We start from the raw sequence: 11,816 nt of genomic DNA, 5'->3' as shown, positions 1-11,816 counted from the left end.
GGGGGGACTGTCATCTCCTTTGGGGTGCGATGGCTTCAAATCCAAGCTCTCTGAGGCTCTCTGGGTGATGAGAATGTACAAAGAGCCCTCTTGGGGAACCCCAGGCCTACCATGCAGTCTTGCTGCCAGAAGAGCTCCTTCCCCCCACTCCAAAGCCTGAGGCCTGAGGTCAGAGTACTGTATACTCTAGACGGCTCAGTGGGGCTGCCCGGGAGGGGCGGGGTCCCGTGAAGAGGGCGGGAAGAGGGAAGGACCAGTCGAAGGACCAACCCCTGTCGGGCCCTGTACCCGGAAGCGCTGGGGGGAAAGGAGCGGAGTTGAGACCAGGCAGGTGAGGCTGTCTTTAGGGCTGGCGCCCTGGTGTGAAGCTGAGGCCGCCTGAGGTGTGACCCTGGGGAAGAATACCACGAAAGAGGTAGCTCGAGGCCCTGAAAGGAAATGAATGGCCGAGCTAGGGATGGGAAACCAGGTGGGGCTGGAGGCTGGGTGGGGGGGGGTAGGGTGGGAAATAGGCGGGGCTCTGGCACATGCTCAGTACGAACGGGAGCAGAGGTGGGGCGGGCACGCATGCGTGGTGTGGAATCTCCTCCCGCAGTGTGGAAGGGGTGGGATGTGGAGACCCACGTGGGCAAAGGTAAATATGGGCTCGGTTTTAGGGTAGCTTCGGGGCCCGGTCCCTCAGGATGGCACAGGGCAAGCCTGGACTAGAAGGCCAGGTATTCGGCCCGAGGGGTTTAAAGCCCTCTCCATTTCCGGGCTCTGCCCCTTCAGGATGGTGGTGCCTTCACTGAAGCTTCAAGATCTAATCGAGGAGATACGTGGGGCCAAGACCCAGGCACAGGAGCGGGAGGTGATCCAAAAGGAGTGCGCCCACATCCGCGCCTCCTTCCGCGATGGGGACCCTCTGCACAGGCACCGCCAGCTGGCCAAACTGCTCTACGTCCACATGTTGGGCTACCCCGCCCACTTTGGACAGGTATTGGGCAGGCCCTCCTCCCTTCTGAGTTTGATGAAGAAGACTAATAGAGCAGGGTCTTGGACACCCTCACCTAGTTGTGCCCTGGTTGTTGTGGGGTTTTTTGCTTTTTGTTTTTTTAATTCTACAAAGATTCTGAGCCCTCCCTCACAGCATGCACTGCTGACCCCTGTCCTTATTACAACCCCTATGGGTCATAAGCTGTACTGAACACTTCCATTCTCTGGTCAGCCCCATTCAAGTCACCTCCTTCTCCCATCCTCCTTGACTCCTGGTTCCTCAAAACTACCCGCGAACTCTGAATTTCCTAAGCCTTTCCTCTTGTTGAAGGGAGGGTGATGGGAAATGGTGCTACCATAAGTTAATCTAGTGGTAAAGAAGATAGAAAAGGGATGTTAGTGCCTCCCAGTTTCACCCCTGCCCCTTCCTGTTCTGCCTCCTTCCCTGTAGATGGAGTGCCTGAAACTGATTGCCTCCCCCAGATTCACAGACAAGAGGGTGGGCTACCTGGGGGCCATGCTTCTACTGGATGAGAGGCAGGATGCCCACCTGCTCATTACCAACAGCATCAAGAAGTGAGAGGGTTCTGGGAACCACTTGGAATCAGGGAGATGGGAAGAGTGGGGAACTGGGAAATCCCAGGGGGCTGCCTAATGTAGGTACTGGGCAGGGTAGATTTCTCAGAGCTTGACTGACCACCCTCCCCAACTCTGCAGTGACCTGAGCCAGGGGATTCAGGCAGTACAAGGCCTGGCCCTGTGCACTCTGAGCACTATGGGCTCTGCTGAAATGTGCCGGGACCTGGCCACTGAGGTGGAGAAACTGCTCCTGCAGCCTAGCTCCTATGTGCGCAAGAAGGTGAGATGGCAGGACTGCAGGCCCTTGCCCCACCAGAAACTGTCCTGTTGGCCATGTGTTAAAGGTGGGAGGTCCATCCTGGCAGACCCCTGCCCTCTTCTGAGTCCCCTGATCTCTGCAGGCTGTTCTGACTGCAGTGCACATGATCCGGAAGGTCCCTGAGCTCTCCAACATCTTCCTCCCACCCTGTGCCCAACTGCTTCATGAACGCCACCATGGTAAGGCCACAGGGCTCCCTGTCCCCTGCCTTACCTCTGGCTATGGACAGAAGTGAAAAATGGGACAGGAACACCAGCCCATAGGAGAAGGGGTAGCATGTGCACACAAACACACACGCGCAGTAGGCTCTCCTGTGCCCCTGGCCCACCATTCACTCCCTACCCCCACACCAGGCATCCTGCTGGGCACCATCACGCTGATCACGGAGCTCTGTGAACGAAGCCCTGCAGCCCTCAAGCATTTTCGAAAGGTGGGCTGGTGAAAGGGGCAGGCCCTGGTCCAGGAAAAGAGGGGCAATGGGGTTGGAATGGGGCTGAAGGTTGAAAGGCTGAGGAAGAATGCCCAGTAAGGCTGTGCCCTCCCTCCAGGTGGTGCCCCAGCTGGTGAAGATCCTCCGGACTCTGGTGACAACGGGATATTCCACAGAACACAGTATATCTGGAGTCAGCGACCCCTTCCTGCAGGTGGGCTGATCCTTTCCTGCTGTATCCCTGGAACAGAGAGCTTAGCAGTAAGCCCATGGCTATCGGTCACCTCCCAGAGAACCCTTTGGGTCAGTCAGTGTCTTAGGCAGGAAGATGGCAGACACAGGATTGCACAGGTCATCCCGAGACCAGTGCTGGAATGGGGATACCTAAAGGTCAGAAAATCCAGTTTGGTAACAATGACAACAAAAAAGCCTGTCTCCAAATCCCTGAGCCTCACACACGTCTGATCTCCCAGGACCCAAGGGACGCAGGGGCAGGGAAGCTCTAGGAAACCAGCCAGACCCCTCATGATACTTTCTTCAGTGTTGGATTTTTCTCAGCCCGACTTCTCACCCTCTGAACCCCTCCACCTTTCAACCTTTAACCCAACTTCAGGTCCGGATACTTCGTCTCCTTCGGATTCTGGGCCGGAACCACGAAGAGAGCAGTGAGACCATGAATGACTTGCTGGCTCAGGTTGGGGCTGGAGTGGGGCACCGGTTAGGTGTGTGGCTCTGAGATCCCACCAGCCCCAGGCATCCCTCACGTGACCACCCATTCTGTGGTGGCCGTATAGTCACATCTCCATTTCCCTCTAGACTGGGATCTCCATGAGGACAGGGACACAGTCTGTCTCAGTGTGGTAGTCCCTGACACATCGTGGGGGCTCAGGGAACTTCGTTAGATGATGGAGGGATGACACGGTGGATACCCTCCAGAGACCGGAGGAGAGGACAGAGCCCCTTCTAGCTGCACCTTCTCTCCCACCCACTCAGGTGGCCACTAACACAGATACCAGCCGAAATGCGGGCAGTGCAGTCCTGTTTGAGACAGTGCTGACCATCATGGACATCCGCTCTGCACCTGGCCTTCGGGTATCCTCCCATATGCCTCTCCCACTGGGGCCCCACTCACCAGCCCCAGCCAGGCAGATGGGTCCTATTCACCGGTTTCTCCTCCCCACCCATCATCCTGTGCCACAAAGTTCCCCACTCCTTAACAAGGACAGTTGCTCCTTCCCTGACTGTCCTCAACCTTTGCCTCCCATAGGTTCTAGCTGTCAACATTCTTGGCCGCTTCCTGCTCAACAATGACAAGAACATTAGGTGATAGTCCCAGGTGTCTGGCTGGGCTGTGCCACTGAGCACCTGGCCCTCGCCCCTGCTTCTTCCAGGGCCTCCTGATTCACCTACCTCTTATTCCAATACTCAGGGCAGGATGGGGCAGGGAGGGGGCTGATGGCCATGGTGTGATAGGGCCTCTCCCACTCTGGCCAGGTATGTAGCCCTGACGTCATTGCTGCGTATGGTGCAGTCTGATCACAGCGCTGTGCAGCGGCACCGGCCCACTGTGGTCGAATGTCTGCGGGAACCTGATGCCTCCCTCAGCCGGTGAGTGGGACAGACGAAAGAGAAGACGGGGCAGAGGGCCCAGCACGTGGTAGCCAAGACCTGGATGGGATCAGACAGCTGAAGTAGGGGGATTAAGGAGACAGGTGCCACTCCAGTGCCTGGAGAAGGGAGGGCCTGAGATATGTCTTGGGGTGACCTGGCTACTCCGTATAGACAGACCTCTTTCTCTTGATAGGCGGGCCCTGGAACTGAGCCTGGCTCTGGTGAATAGCTCCAACGTGCGAGCTATGACACAAGAGCTGCAGAGCTTTCTGGAATCCTGCCCCCCAGATCTACGGGCCGACTGTGCCTCAGGCATCCTGCTGGCAGCAGAGAGGTGAGGTGACAGGTGCCCAGTAGGCAAAGACCAGGAGGCAAAGATGGTAGAATCTGGGGAGGGTCAGCACCAGGGCTGAAGAGCCATGTGTCCCCTAGGTTTGCCCCAACCAAGCGGTGGCACATAGATACCATCCTGCGCGTGCTGACAACGGTGAGGCAGGGACTGGACTAAGAGAGCTGGGAGGGAGTGGGCAGGGCTCACCACCCTGACTTGGCCCCATTGGCCCCATTCACCTCTTCCAGGCAGGCATCTATGTACGGGATGATGCAGTGGCCAACCTGACCCAGCTGATTGGGGAGGCCCAGGAGCTACATGCCTATTCTGTGCGCCGCCTGTACAGCGCCCTAGCAGAGGACATCTCCCAAGTACTGTTCCCACCACCCAGACCCAGGGCCGCCCAACCCTCTTAGCCCTTCCTGGGCCACCTACTCCCCCAACCGGAGTCCTAACTGTTTCTCCCTGGAAGTCACAGCTACCTACTTCGCAGAGACACTCAAGGACACAGCCCTGTTTTTAGTTAGAGCACCTAGACTTTTGAACTGGCTCTGGTATCTACTGGCTGTGTAACTACAGATGACTTATTTAAGTCTCCTTATGCTCAGTGTACTCAGCTGTGTACCTCCCAGAGCAGTCTTGAGTGTCAAATGAGATAGAGTTCTTTCTTCATGTATCAGGCTTTATTATCTTGAATTCCGAGTGGATTAACAGAAGCTAGCCACTATCTGTAGTCATTTCTCCATATTATCCAAATAGAATGGGCAGAAACCATGGTACCCCTTCGAGGGAAGGACCCTCTTGCTTCCCTCTCGCTGAGCCCGTTTTGATGAAGCCATGTAGTTCTCATGCGTGGCCACCAGAGGGCAGAAGTTGTCCAAGAGCCAGGACAGAGCCAGCGGGGAAACAAACTTACATAACTGTTCCAGGGCAAGACTTTTCCCTTTCCCCACCCCTCCAAACCCCATTACCTCTGTGCTGCATAAAGGGAGGTCACAGGTGTTGGAAGCTGAGGAGGGGACCCAGAACCTGGCCTACCATGTTTCTTATCCCATGCAGCAACCACTGGTGCAAGTGGCAGCTTGGTGCATTGGAGAATACGGGGACCTCCTGCTGGAAGGGAGCTGTGAGGAAACAGAGCCCCTTCAGGTAAAACCTCCATTGGGAGTACACCAAGGAGGGACTCAGCAGGAGAGGCAAGATGCCCCAGGGCTACTACCTTTGTCCCTGCTGAAGGTGGAGGAAGAGGAGGTGTTGGCACTGCTGGAAAAGGTGCTGCAGTCCCATGTGTCCCAGCCAGCCACCCGAGGATATGCCCTGACAGCCCTCATGAAGCTCAGCACCCGGCTCCGTGGAGACAGCAAGTAAGAAAGGGTCCCAGCCCCTCCAGAGACCTTCTTCTTGGTGTCTCCAGGGACAGATGTCCCTTCACTGTGCCCACCGGCTTCTGAGTTTCTCTCCATACACACATCCCAGTTCCCACAATCCTTAGGTTCTTCTTTTTGAGCCAAGTATTGTGGGCATCCCCCTGCTCCGTGGGGCCTTTCCCTTCCCTGCCATATCCTGGAGTTGAAGGGCGGGGCAGGTTGCATCCCCACTCACACACCACCCTGTGGCCCAGCCGCATCCGCCAGGTGGTGTCCATCTACGGGAGCTGCCTGGACGTGGAGCTGCAGCAGCGGGCTGTGGAGTACAACACGCTCTTCCAGAAGTATGACCACATGAGGTGCGATTGGCGTAGGACCCACACCCCTGCCCCCTCCTCACCTGTCCTCTCCCCAGTGCCCCTCTTTGGGCACAAGGGTCTCATCCTCACCTGCGTCCTTACTCCTTCACAGTCAGAGCCTCCTGCCTGTAGTTCACTGAAGCTAAGTTGGCTTCCAACCCTCCTTGCTCATCTGAAAACTGGCAACCGTGTGCCCTCTTAGGAAATCAGAAAGGCACTCTGACCCACCATGTGCCCAGGGTTCTGCATGGTCTCACCCTTCCCTCCCCCATGCTTGTTATGAAAAGCCCAGGGTCCACTCAGAGGGACACACCTGTATTCCATTCTCTCAGGGCCGCCATCCTGGAAAAGATGCCTCTTGTGGAGAGAGGTGGGTCTCAGGTTGATGGGGAAGCAAAGGAAAGCAAAGAAGCCCAGCTTTCGGAAACAGCCCTTGTGTCCACAGAGCCCCAGGTGAGGAGGCCGGAAGCCGCAGGGGGATGAGGACTTGGTCGGGCTTCCACACCCAGCCCTGCTCCTTCTGCCCTTTCCCCTAGGCTTCCAAGCTCTTGGATCTGTTAGATCTCCTGGATGGCACTTCTGGGGATGCCCAGCCCCCACCCCCTCTGGATCCCTCCCCAGGAGGCGCTTTAGTACACCTCCTCGACCTTCCTGGTGCACCTCTACCCCCACGTAAGCCTCAGCAAAGGGGAGATGGGAGGGGCACCTGGGTGGCTCGGTCAGTTAAGCGTCCGACTCTTTTTTAAAAGTGTTTATGTATTTATTTTGAGAGAGAGAGAGAGACAGAATCCCCAAGCAGTCTCTGCACTGTCAGCACAGAGCCCGATGCGGGGCTCACGTAGGGCTCCATCCCATGAACTGTGAGATCATGACCCGAGTGGAAATCAAGAGTTGGTTGCTTAACTGATTGAGCCACCCGGTGCCCCAAGCGTCCAACTCCTGATTTCGGCTCAGGTCATGATCTCGAGGTTCACAGGATGGAGTCCCATGTCAGGCTCTGACAGTGGAGTCTGCTTGGGATTCTCTCTCTCTCTACCCCTCCTGCACATGCACGCACACACGCTCTCTCTCAAAATAAATACATAAACTTTAAAAAAAGAAAGCAGGGGGAGATGGGAGACGACTTAAGAAAAGGAGGGGTGGAAATGTGCTGGTTCTCCTTCTTTGCCAAAATCACATCCCCTCTTGATAGGTAAGTGTTCATTAGCTTGTGCCTGTTCCCTCTCAGATACCCCTCAATGCCTTCCCTTTGTTCCAGACTTCTTACCCTCACCTGTGGGGCCCGGCTTCCTCCCAGCGCATCTCATCTTCTTTCCCCGCTACCCCCTCCACTGGCCCGTCAGCATCTCAGACCCTCTCATCTGAAGCCCTTGGCAGTTCGTGTTCCTTTTACATGAATGTTCTTGCCCAGCACACCAAACGACTGGCTCATTCTCATTTCTCAGGCCTCAGCTACAATGTCAGATGCCTTCCCCCACCACTCCTATTTAAGTTAGTTCTCCCCAGTTATTCTGACATCGTTTATTTTCTTTACAGCACAAATTGGTCTGTGATTATCTTGGTTGTTTTCTTGTTTATTGTTTTTTTCTGCCCACTGGACTATGAGTTCCATCTTCTTGTCCACTTTGTCACTAGCATCTCAAGCACTGCCCTGCACCCAGTGGGTGTTCACTTCATTTCTGTTGAATGAATGAATGAGCTTGTTATCTTCGCCCATACACTGAGCTGCTTCTCTCTCCATATTCCAGCTTCCATCCCAAATCTCAGAGTGTTTGAGCGGGAAGGACTACAGCTGAATCTGTCTTTTGTTCGACCCTCTGGAACTCCTACTTTGCTCTTAATCATGGTCACTGCTACCAACACCTCAGGAGCTGATGTCACCCACTTCATCTGCCAGGCTGCTGTGCCCAAGGTTTGTGGAAGACCAGGATTTGAGGTGGCCTGGGCACTTGAGGAGAAAAGGCTAAGTAGAGGGGGTGGGTGGGAGGAAGAACGAGAAGGAAATGACAATGCAGGGACAAGCACTTGGGAAGTTATGGGAAGAGGGTTTGAGACTCTCGGGTGTGGAGGGGTTGCCTGAGCCCAGCTAGCTGCCTTACTGTGCTCTGCCCAATCTCCTGTGTTCAGAGTTTCCAGCTGCAGCTACAGGCCCCCAGTGGGGACACACTTCCAGCTCAGGGTGGCCTTCCAGTGACCCAGCTCCTCAGAATCCTCAATCCTAACAAGGTGAGCTCAAGAGCACCCACCCACAACCCCTTCCTGTTGATAAGGCCCAGGGACAGTACAAATCACAGGTGCTAACCTTGGTCTCCACTCTCATACTCCTAGGCCCCCTTGAGGCTAAAGCTGCGCCTTACCTACAACCACTTTGGCCAGTCGGTGCAGGAGATCTTTGAGGTGAACAACTTGCCTGTGGAGACATGGCAGTAACTCAACCTCCACTCACGGTCTGAAATCCTCCTGTGTCCTGAACCCCCCCAGGGTCCCAGCCACTTGGAGCCTGGTGATTGGCTACCAGCAGGTGGTGCTCTGGGCCTGTGCTTGCCTCTGCAAAAACTGTGGGGGCCTGCCTTCCCAATAATGAAAGCCCAATAAAGCCTGAGGGGCAAAAGCCATATTTGGGTATATTTGAGATAGAAAGTGTTTATGAATCATAGAAGGGAAGAGTTTTCTTATCCAAAAACTAAAGTATGTATCTTCCTTTGAGCCTTAGGAACCTGTTTGAACAATTGAGGACTTTTCTTTCTACCCCTTCCAGGATGGGGAGCAAATTTGCCTCTAAACCTCCATAGGAGACACTCTACCATCTGGGCCAGAGTAGGGCGCAGGAGCGAAAAGTAAAACCAGAACTTCTAGATTTCTGACAGATTCTCACCCACTTCCCCAACCTGCTGCTATTTCCCACACCCCAAGGCAGGGAAATCCCTCCCCTCATCTCTAACTCAGCTGTAAGGCGGTTTAGGAGCCGCTGGCAGAATCAATGGCATCGACCAAGGGAGGGGGGTGGCAAGGGATTTTCCTGTGCTTAACTACTGATCACAGCTAAGTGGAAATCCTATAAACACGAGCGGAAATCAATGGAGGCTGCTTAGCGGCCAGGGGAGAGGGGCGGCCCACAGATTGCATCTGACGGATGAGGGAAAGGAGGCAGCCAGGGAGGGCTCAAGGAAGGATAGCTGAGGGTAAGGTGAAAGAACAGGAAGGGCTGGAGAGAGGGGAGTCAGTGTGAGAAGGAGGCCAGGGGAAGAGGCATAGTGAGCCCAGGAGGGAACCCTGTTAGACTCAGACTCTTCCCTGTTGAGGAAGTGACACCCTAGCCCAAGTTGCCTTCAGGATCCTTAGTCCCCTGTGGCTTCTCTCTGAGTCTGTGTACTTGTAGCAGGCGCTGATAGTCCTGAGGCTGGAAACGCTGTAGGTATACCATCAGCTTGGCAGGTGCTGTCTCCTGTACGGGCACACCTACAGGCAAAAGGGGAAGGAGGAGAGAACCAGACAGAGCTTCAAATGCATTGACTCTGCTCCCTGTCCAGATAGCCAGACCCCAGAGTTCTTTCCAAGGCAGCACTGGGATTCTGAATGCCACCCGACCAGCTTCTATAACCCACCAGCCCTCACCCTGACTGGCCTGTGGAAGTGGGGCCTACAAGGACCACTTCAGGTAGGAGTGGGGCTGGGAAGCCAAGCGTGAGCCTCTCCTCCAGCAAGGAGAAATGGTGAGGAGGCGTTCAGGTGCCATGAAGACAAGAGGGTGCCTCAATATCCACTCATTTCAGTTATTGCTCCATCCCTCAATTGAGATTAAAGCCCGTCTAGGCAGGCCAAAGCTCATTGGGTTGGTAATGAAGCACATGCAGAGGTACACACAGAGAACCCAAGGGATATAGAAGAAATGACAGAAGTAGCTATAGCTGTGGGGTGGGACTCACATAGAATTCTAGCATCTAGAATGGTGGTATGGAACCATAATAAGTCAGTATCTTATTGTTAGTGCCTGGCAGCATGCTGGGCATATAGTGGTGAACTCAGCGTATGTTTGTTGAGATAGCGAGAACAGCATTCCACAGCTTTAAGGCTTCATGGGATGCACAAACTCATACTTCTGTGGATGAACTGTCTACAGAAAAAGAAATCAGCCAACACTTGTCTTGCTGCCTGTCACATAAATACACTGTTCTCGCCTTTTAGTCAAAGTCAACAGGACAAATTAAATGAGGGCTCCAGGTAGTTGTAAAAATAAGAGGACGGGATTTGGGGGAGAGAAGGATGGGCGGATGGATTAAAGCAGAGAACTGATGCAAACTTGGAGTGGCTGGAGGTGTGTGAACTAAATGAGGCAAGGACTGAGAGAGATTAGAGACCTGGAAGGACTTGACTCAGGTTAGGCAGCTACTATAAGAGCAAACTGGGTCTTCCAAAAAACTGCTCAAACAATCCCCAGTACAGAAATAACCCCAAGACCCTCCCCATGAACCCATTCAGTGGGTACACCCAGAAGACAGATAATGAAGGCAAAGAACGCACACAAGGGCCTGTCTCCCTCACCAAGCATGCTGCAGACACTGTGGATCTTCTCCACGGCAACTGGGACTTCAGCCTCCTCGTGCACCAGGGCCTCTACCTCACCCACGGTGTAGCCAAAGTCCGCTGTATCCAGGTCCACCCTGAGCGGAGGCTCCTCTTCATCAGTTCCAGAGAGCACCAACTTCCAGGCACTACGCTTAGTCACAAAACTAGCTACTTCCTGCAGCCCCAGTGGGCCCAGCACAGCTGCCACACCTCCTGCCCCCAGGACCTCAATCCCCAGCACCTCACAGAGCTGGGCCACAACTGCAGGCTCAACTGTGAGTTCCACATACTCCTGGTGGGGTCCTGAGACACCTGCTGTTCCAGGACATTTGAGCTCCCATCCACTACCCTCTCGCTGCCGCAGCCAGTAGTCAGCCCGCATGAGGCTCAGCTCAGGCGTGTCATAGTATCTGTCCCAGAAGGTGACCTGGTGCTCTAAGATGCCCCCCAACTCCTGCAGCTGCTTCTCTGTGCCAGGCCCAGGAATGAACTTTCGCTCCACCTCAATCAAGGCGTGGGCCATGATACCTGCAATCAGTCAATGACAATTTGCTGAGCTCCCAAGGATGCTTGGCCTTGCAGGGGGACAATTCAGTAACCACCCCCCCCCCCAACCCCGGGGAAGAACTTACGAGGGACACACTGTCACAGGGCTCTCTGTTGGGGCTACAGCCCTTTCTCCCTGCCTAGTGATGGATGGTCCCCTCTGTCTCTGATGTTCTAAAGCCCTGCAACAGTGACAGATCTCCAGGTAATCCCTTACACCGTTCATGATGTCAATTCAAAGGGCTTCCTAGAGAACTGTAGTGGGTGTCCTCCTTTCAGTACTTGTCTTCTATACCTTGCTAGCCCGGGTGGCCGGTGGCTCACTTCCCGGAACAACCCCGCCCTTCGCCACAGCACCGGGTAGCGGAGCCCCGGGTCTCACCTCAAACCCCGAGGGCCTCCCTCCCCGGGGACCTGGAGATGGAGAGGGGACCCCACACCACGCCAGCGAGGAATGCCGGGAGCAGTACCTGGCCTCGGACCTCGGCCCGGCTCTCTGTGCACCGGGCCGGTCCCAGCACAAGCGGCCATATTAGGCGTGATGTGGCGGTACCGAGGACAGGCCGGGGCCTGAGAGGCTAGGTACGTGATAGGGGTGCCGCGACCTCGGCGGTGGGCTGGGAGCGCAGAGGTTCTCCCCGCGCTCTGCTACTCGTGTCCGACCCCTCCCGGCTCCCGTGGGTCGGCCCGGGTCTCAGGCCTCAGGCTGAGCCCGGCACCCCGGGGGGTCCAG

At 55.2% G+C, this 11,816-nt stretch overlaps 2 protein-coding genes across 5 annotated transcripts; one reads left to right on the top strand and one right to left on the bottom strand.

The window, feature by feature from the left end:
• The first annotated feature begins 139 nt into the window (after window positions 1–139).
• On the top strand, window positions 140–8,586 carry AP1G2 (adaptor related protein complex 1 subunit gamma 2). Of its 3 annotated transcripts, none has more exons than XM_053224295.1 (22): window positions 140–331; window positions 772–976; window positions 1,427–1,551; window positions 1,693–1,834; window positions 1,956–2,052; window positions 2,227–2,303; window positions 2,422–2,517; window positions 2,917–2,997; window positions 3,297–3,395; window positions 3,571–3,626; window positions 3,798–3,911; window positions 4,108–4,248; window positions 4,347–4,401; window positions 4,494–4,616; window positions 5,305–5,394; window positions 5,482–5,609; window positions 5,867–5,971; window positions 6,304–6,424; window positions 6,508–6,643; window positions 7,720–7,883; window positions 8,099–8,197; window positions 8,300–8,586. In XM_053224295.1, exons 2-22 carry the CDS (start codon window positions 773–775, stop codon window positions 8,399–8,401), a joined length of 2,355 nt encoding a protein of 784 aa, XP_053080270.1. In that variant the 5' UTR covers window positions 140–331; window position 772; the 3' UTR covers window positions 8,402–8,586. The 3 variants fall into 3 exon arrangements, with proteins under 3 accessions (XP_053080270.1, XP_026921244.1, XP_026921245.1); XM_027065443.2 differs by lacking the exon at window positions 140–331 and adding an exon at window positions 542–634; XM_027065444.2 differs by lacking the exons at window positions 140–331; window positions 772–976; window positions 1,427–1,551; window positions 2,227–2,303 and having other exon boundaries at window positions 1,695–1,834.
• Window positions 7,929–11,799, bottom strand: THTPA (thiamine triphosphatase). Of its 2 annotated transcripts, none has more exons than XM_027065446.2 (3): window positions 11,554–11,799; window positions 10,514–11,065; window positions 7,929–9,430 (listed from the first exon to the last, which is right to left on the bottom strand). In XM_027065446.2, the coding sequence occupies exons 1-3, from the start codon at window positions 11,612–11,614 to the stop codon at window positions 9,285–9,287; spliced, it is 759 nt and encodes a 252-aa protein (XP_026921247.1). In that variant the 5' UTR covers window positions 11,615–11,799; the 3' UTR covers window positions 7,929–9,284. The 2 variants fall into 2 exon arrangements, with proteins under 2 accessions (XP_026921247.1, XP_014932829.1); XM_015077343.3 differs by having other exon boundaries at window positions 11,466–11,603.
• Window positions 11,800–11,816: the final 17 nt, after the last annotated feature.

The sequence above is a fragment of the Acinonyx jubatus genome, chromosome B3 (assembly GCF_027475565.1).
Source record: "Acinonyx jubatus isolate Ajub_Pintada_27869175 chromosome B3, VMU_Ajub_asm_v1.0, whole genome shotgun sequence".
NCBI classification, from domain to species: domain Eukaryota; kingdom Metazoa; phylum Chordata; class Mammalia; order Carnivora; family Felidae; genus Acinonyx; species Acinonyx jubatus.
The sequence above is the reverse complement of the archived record's forward strand: the minus strand, read 5'-3'. Positions and strand labels throughout refer to the sequence as shown.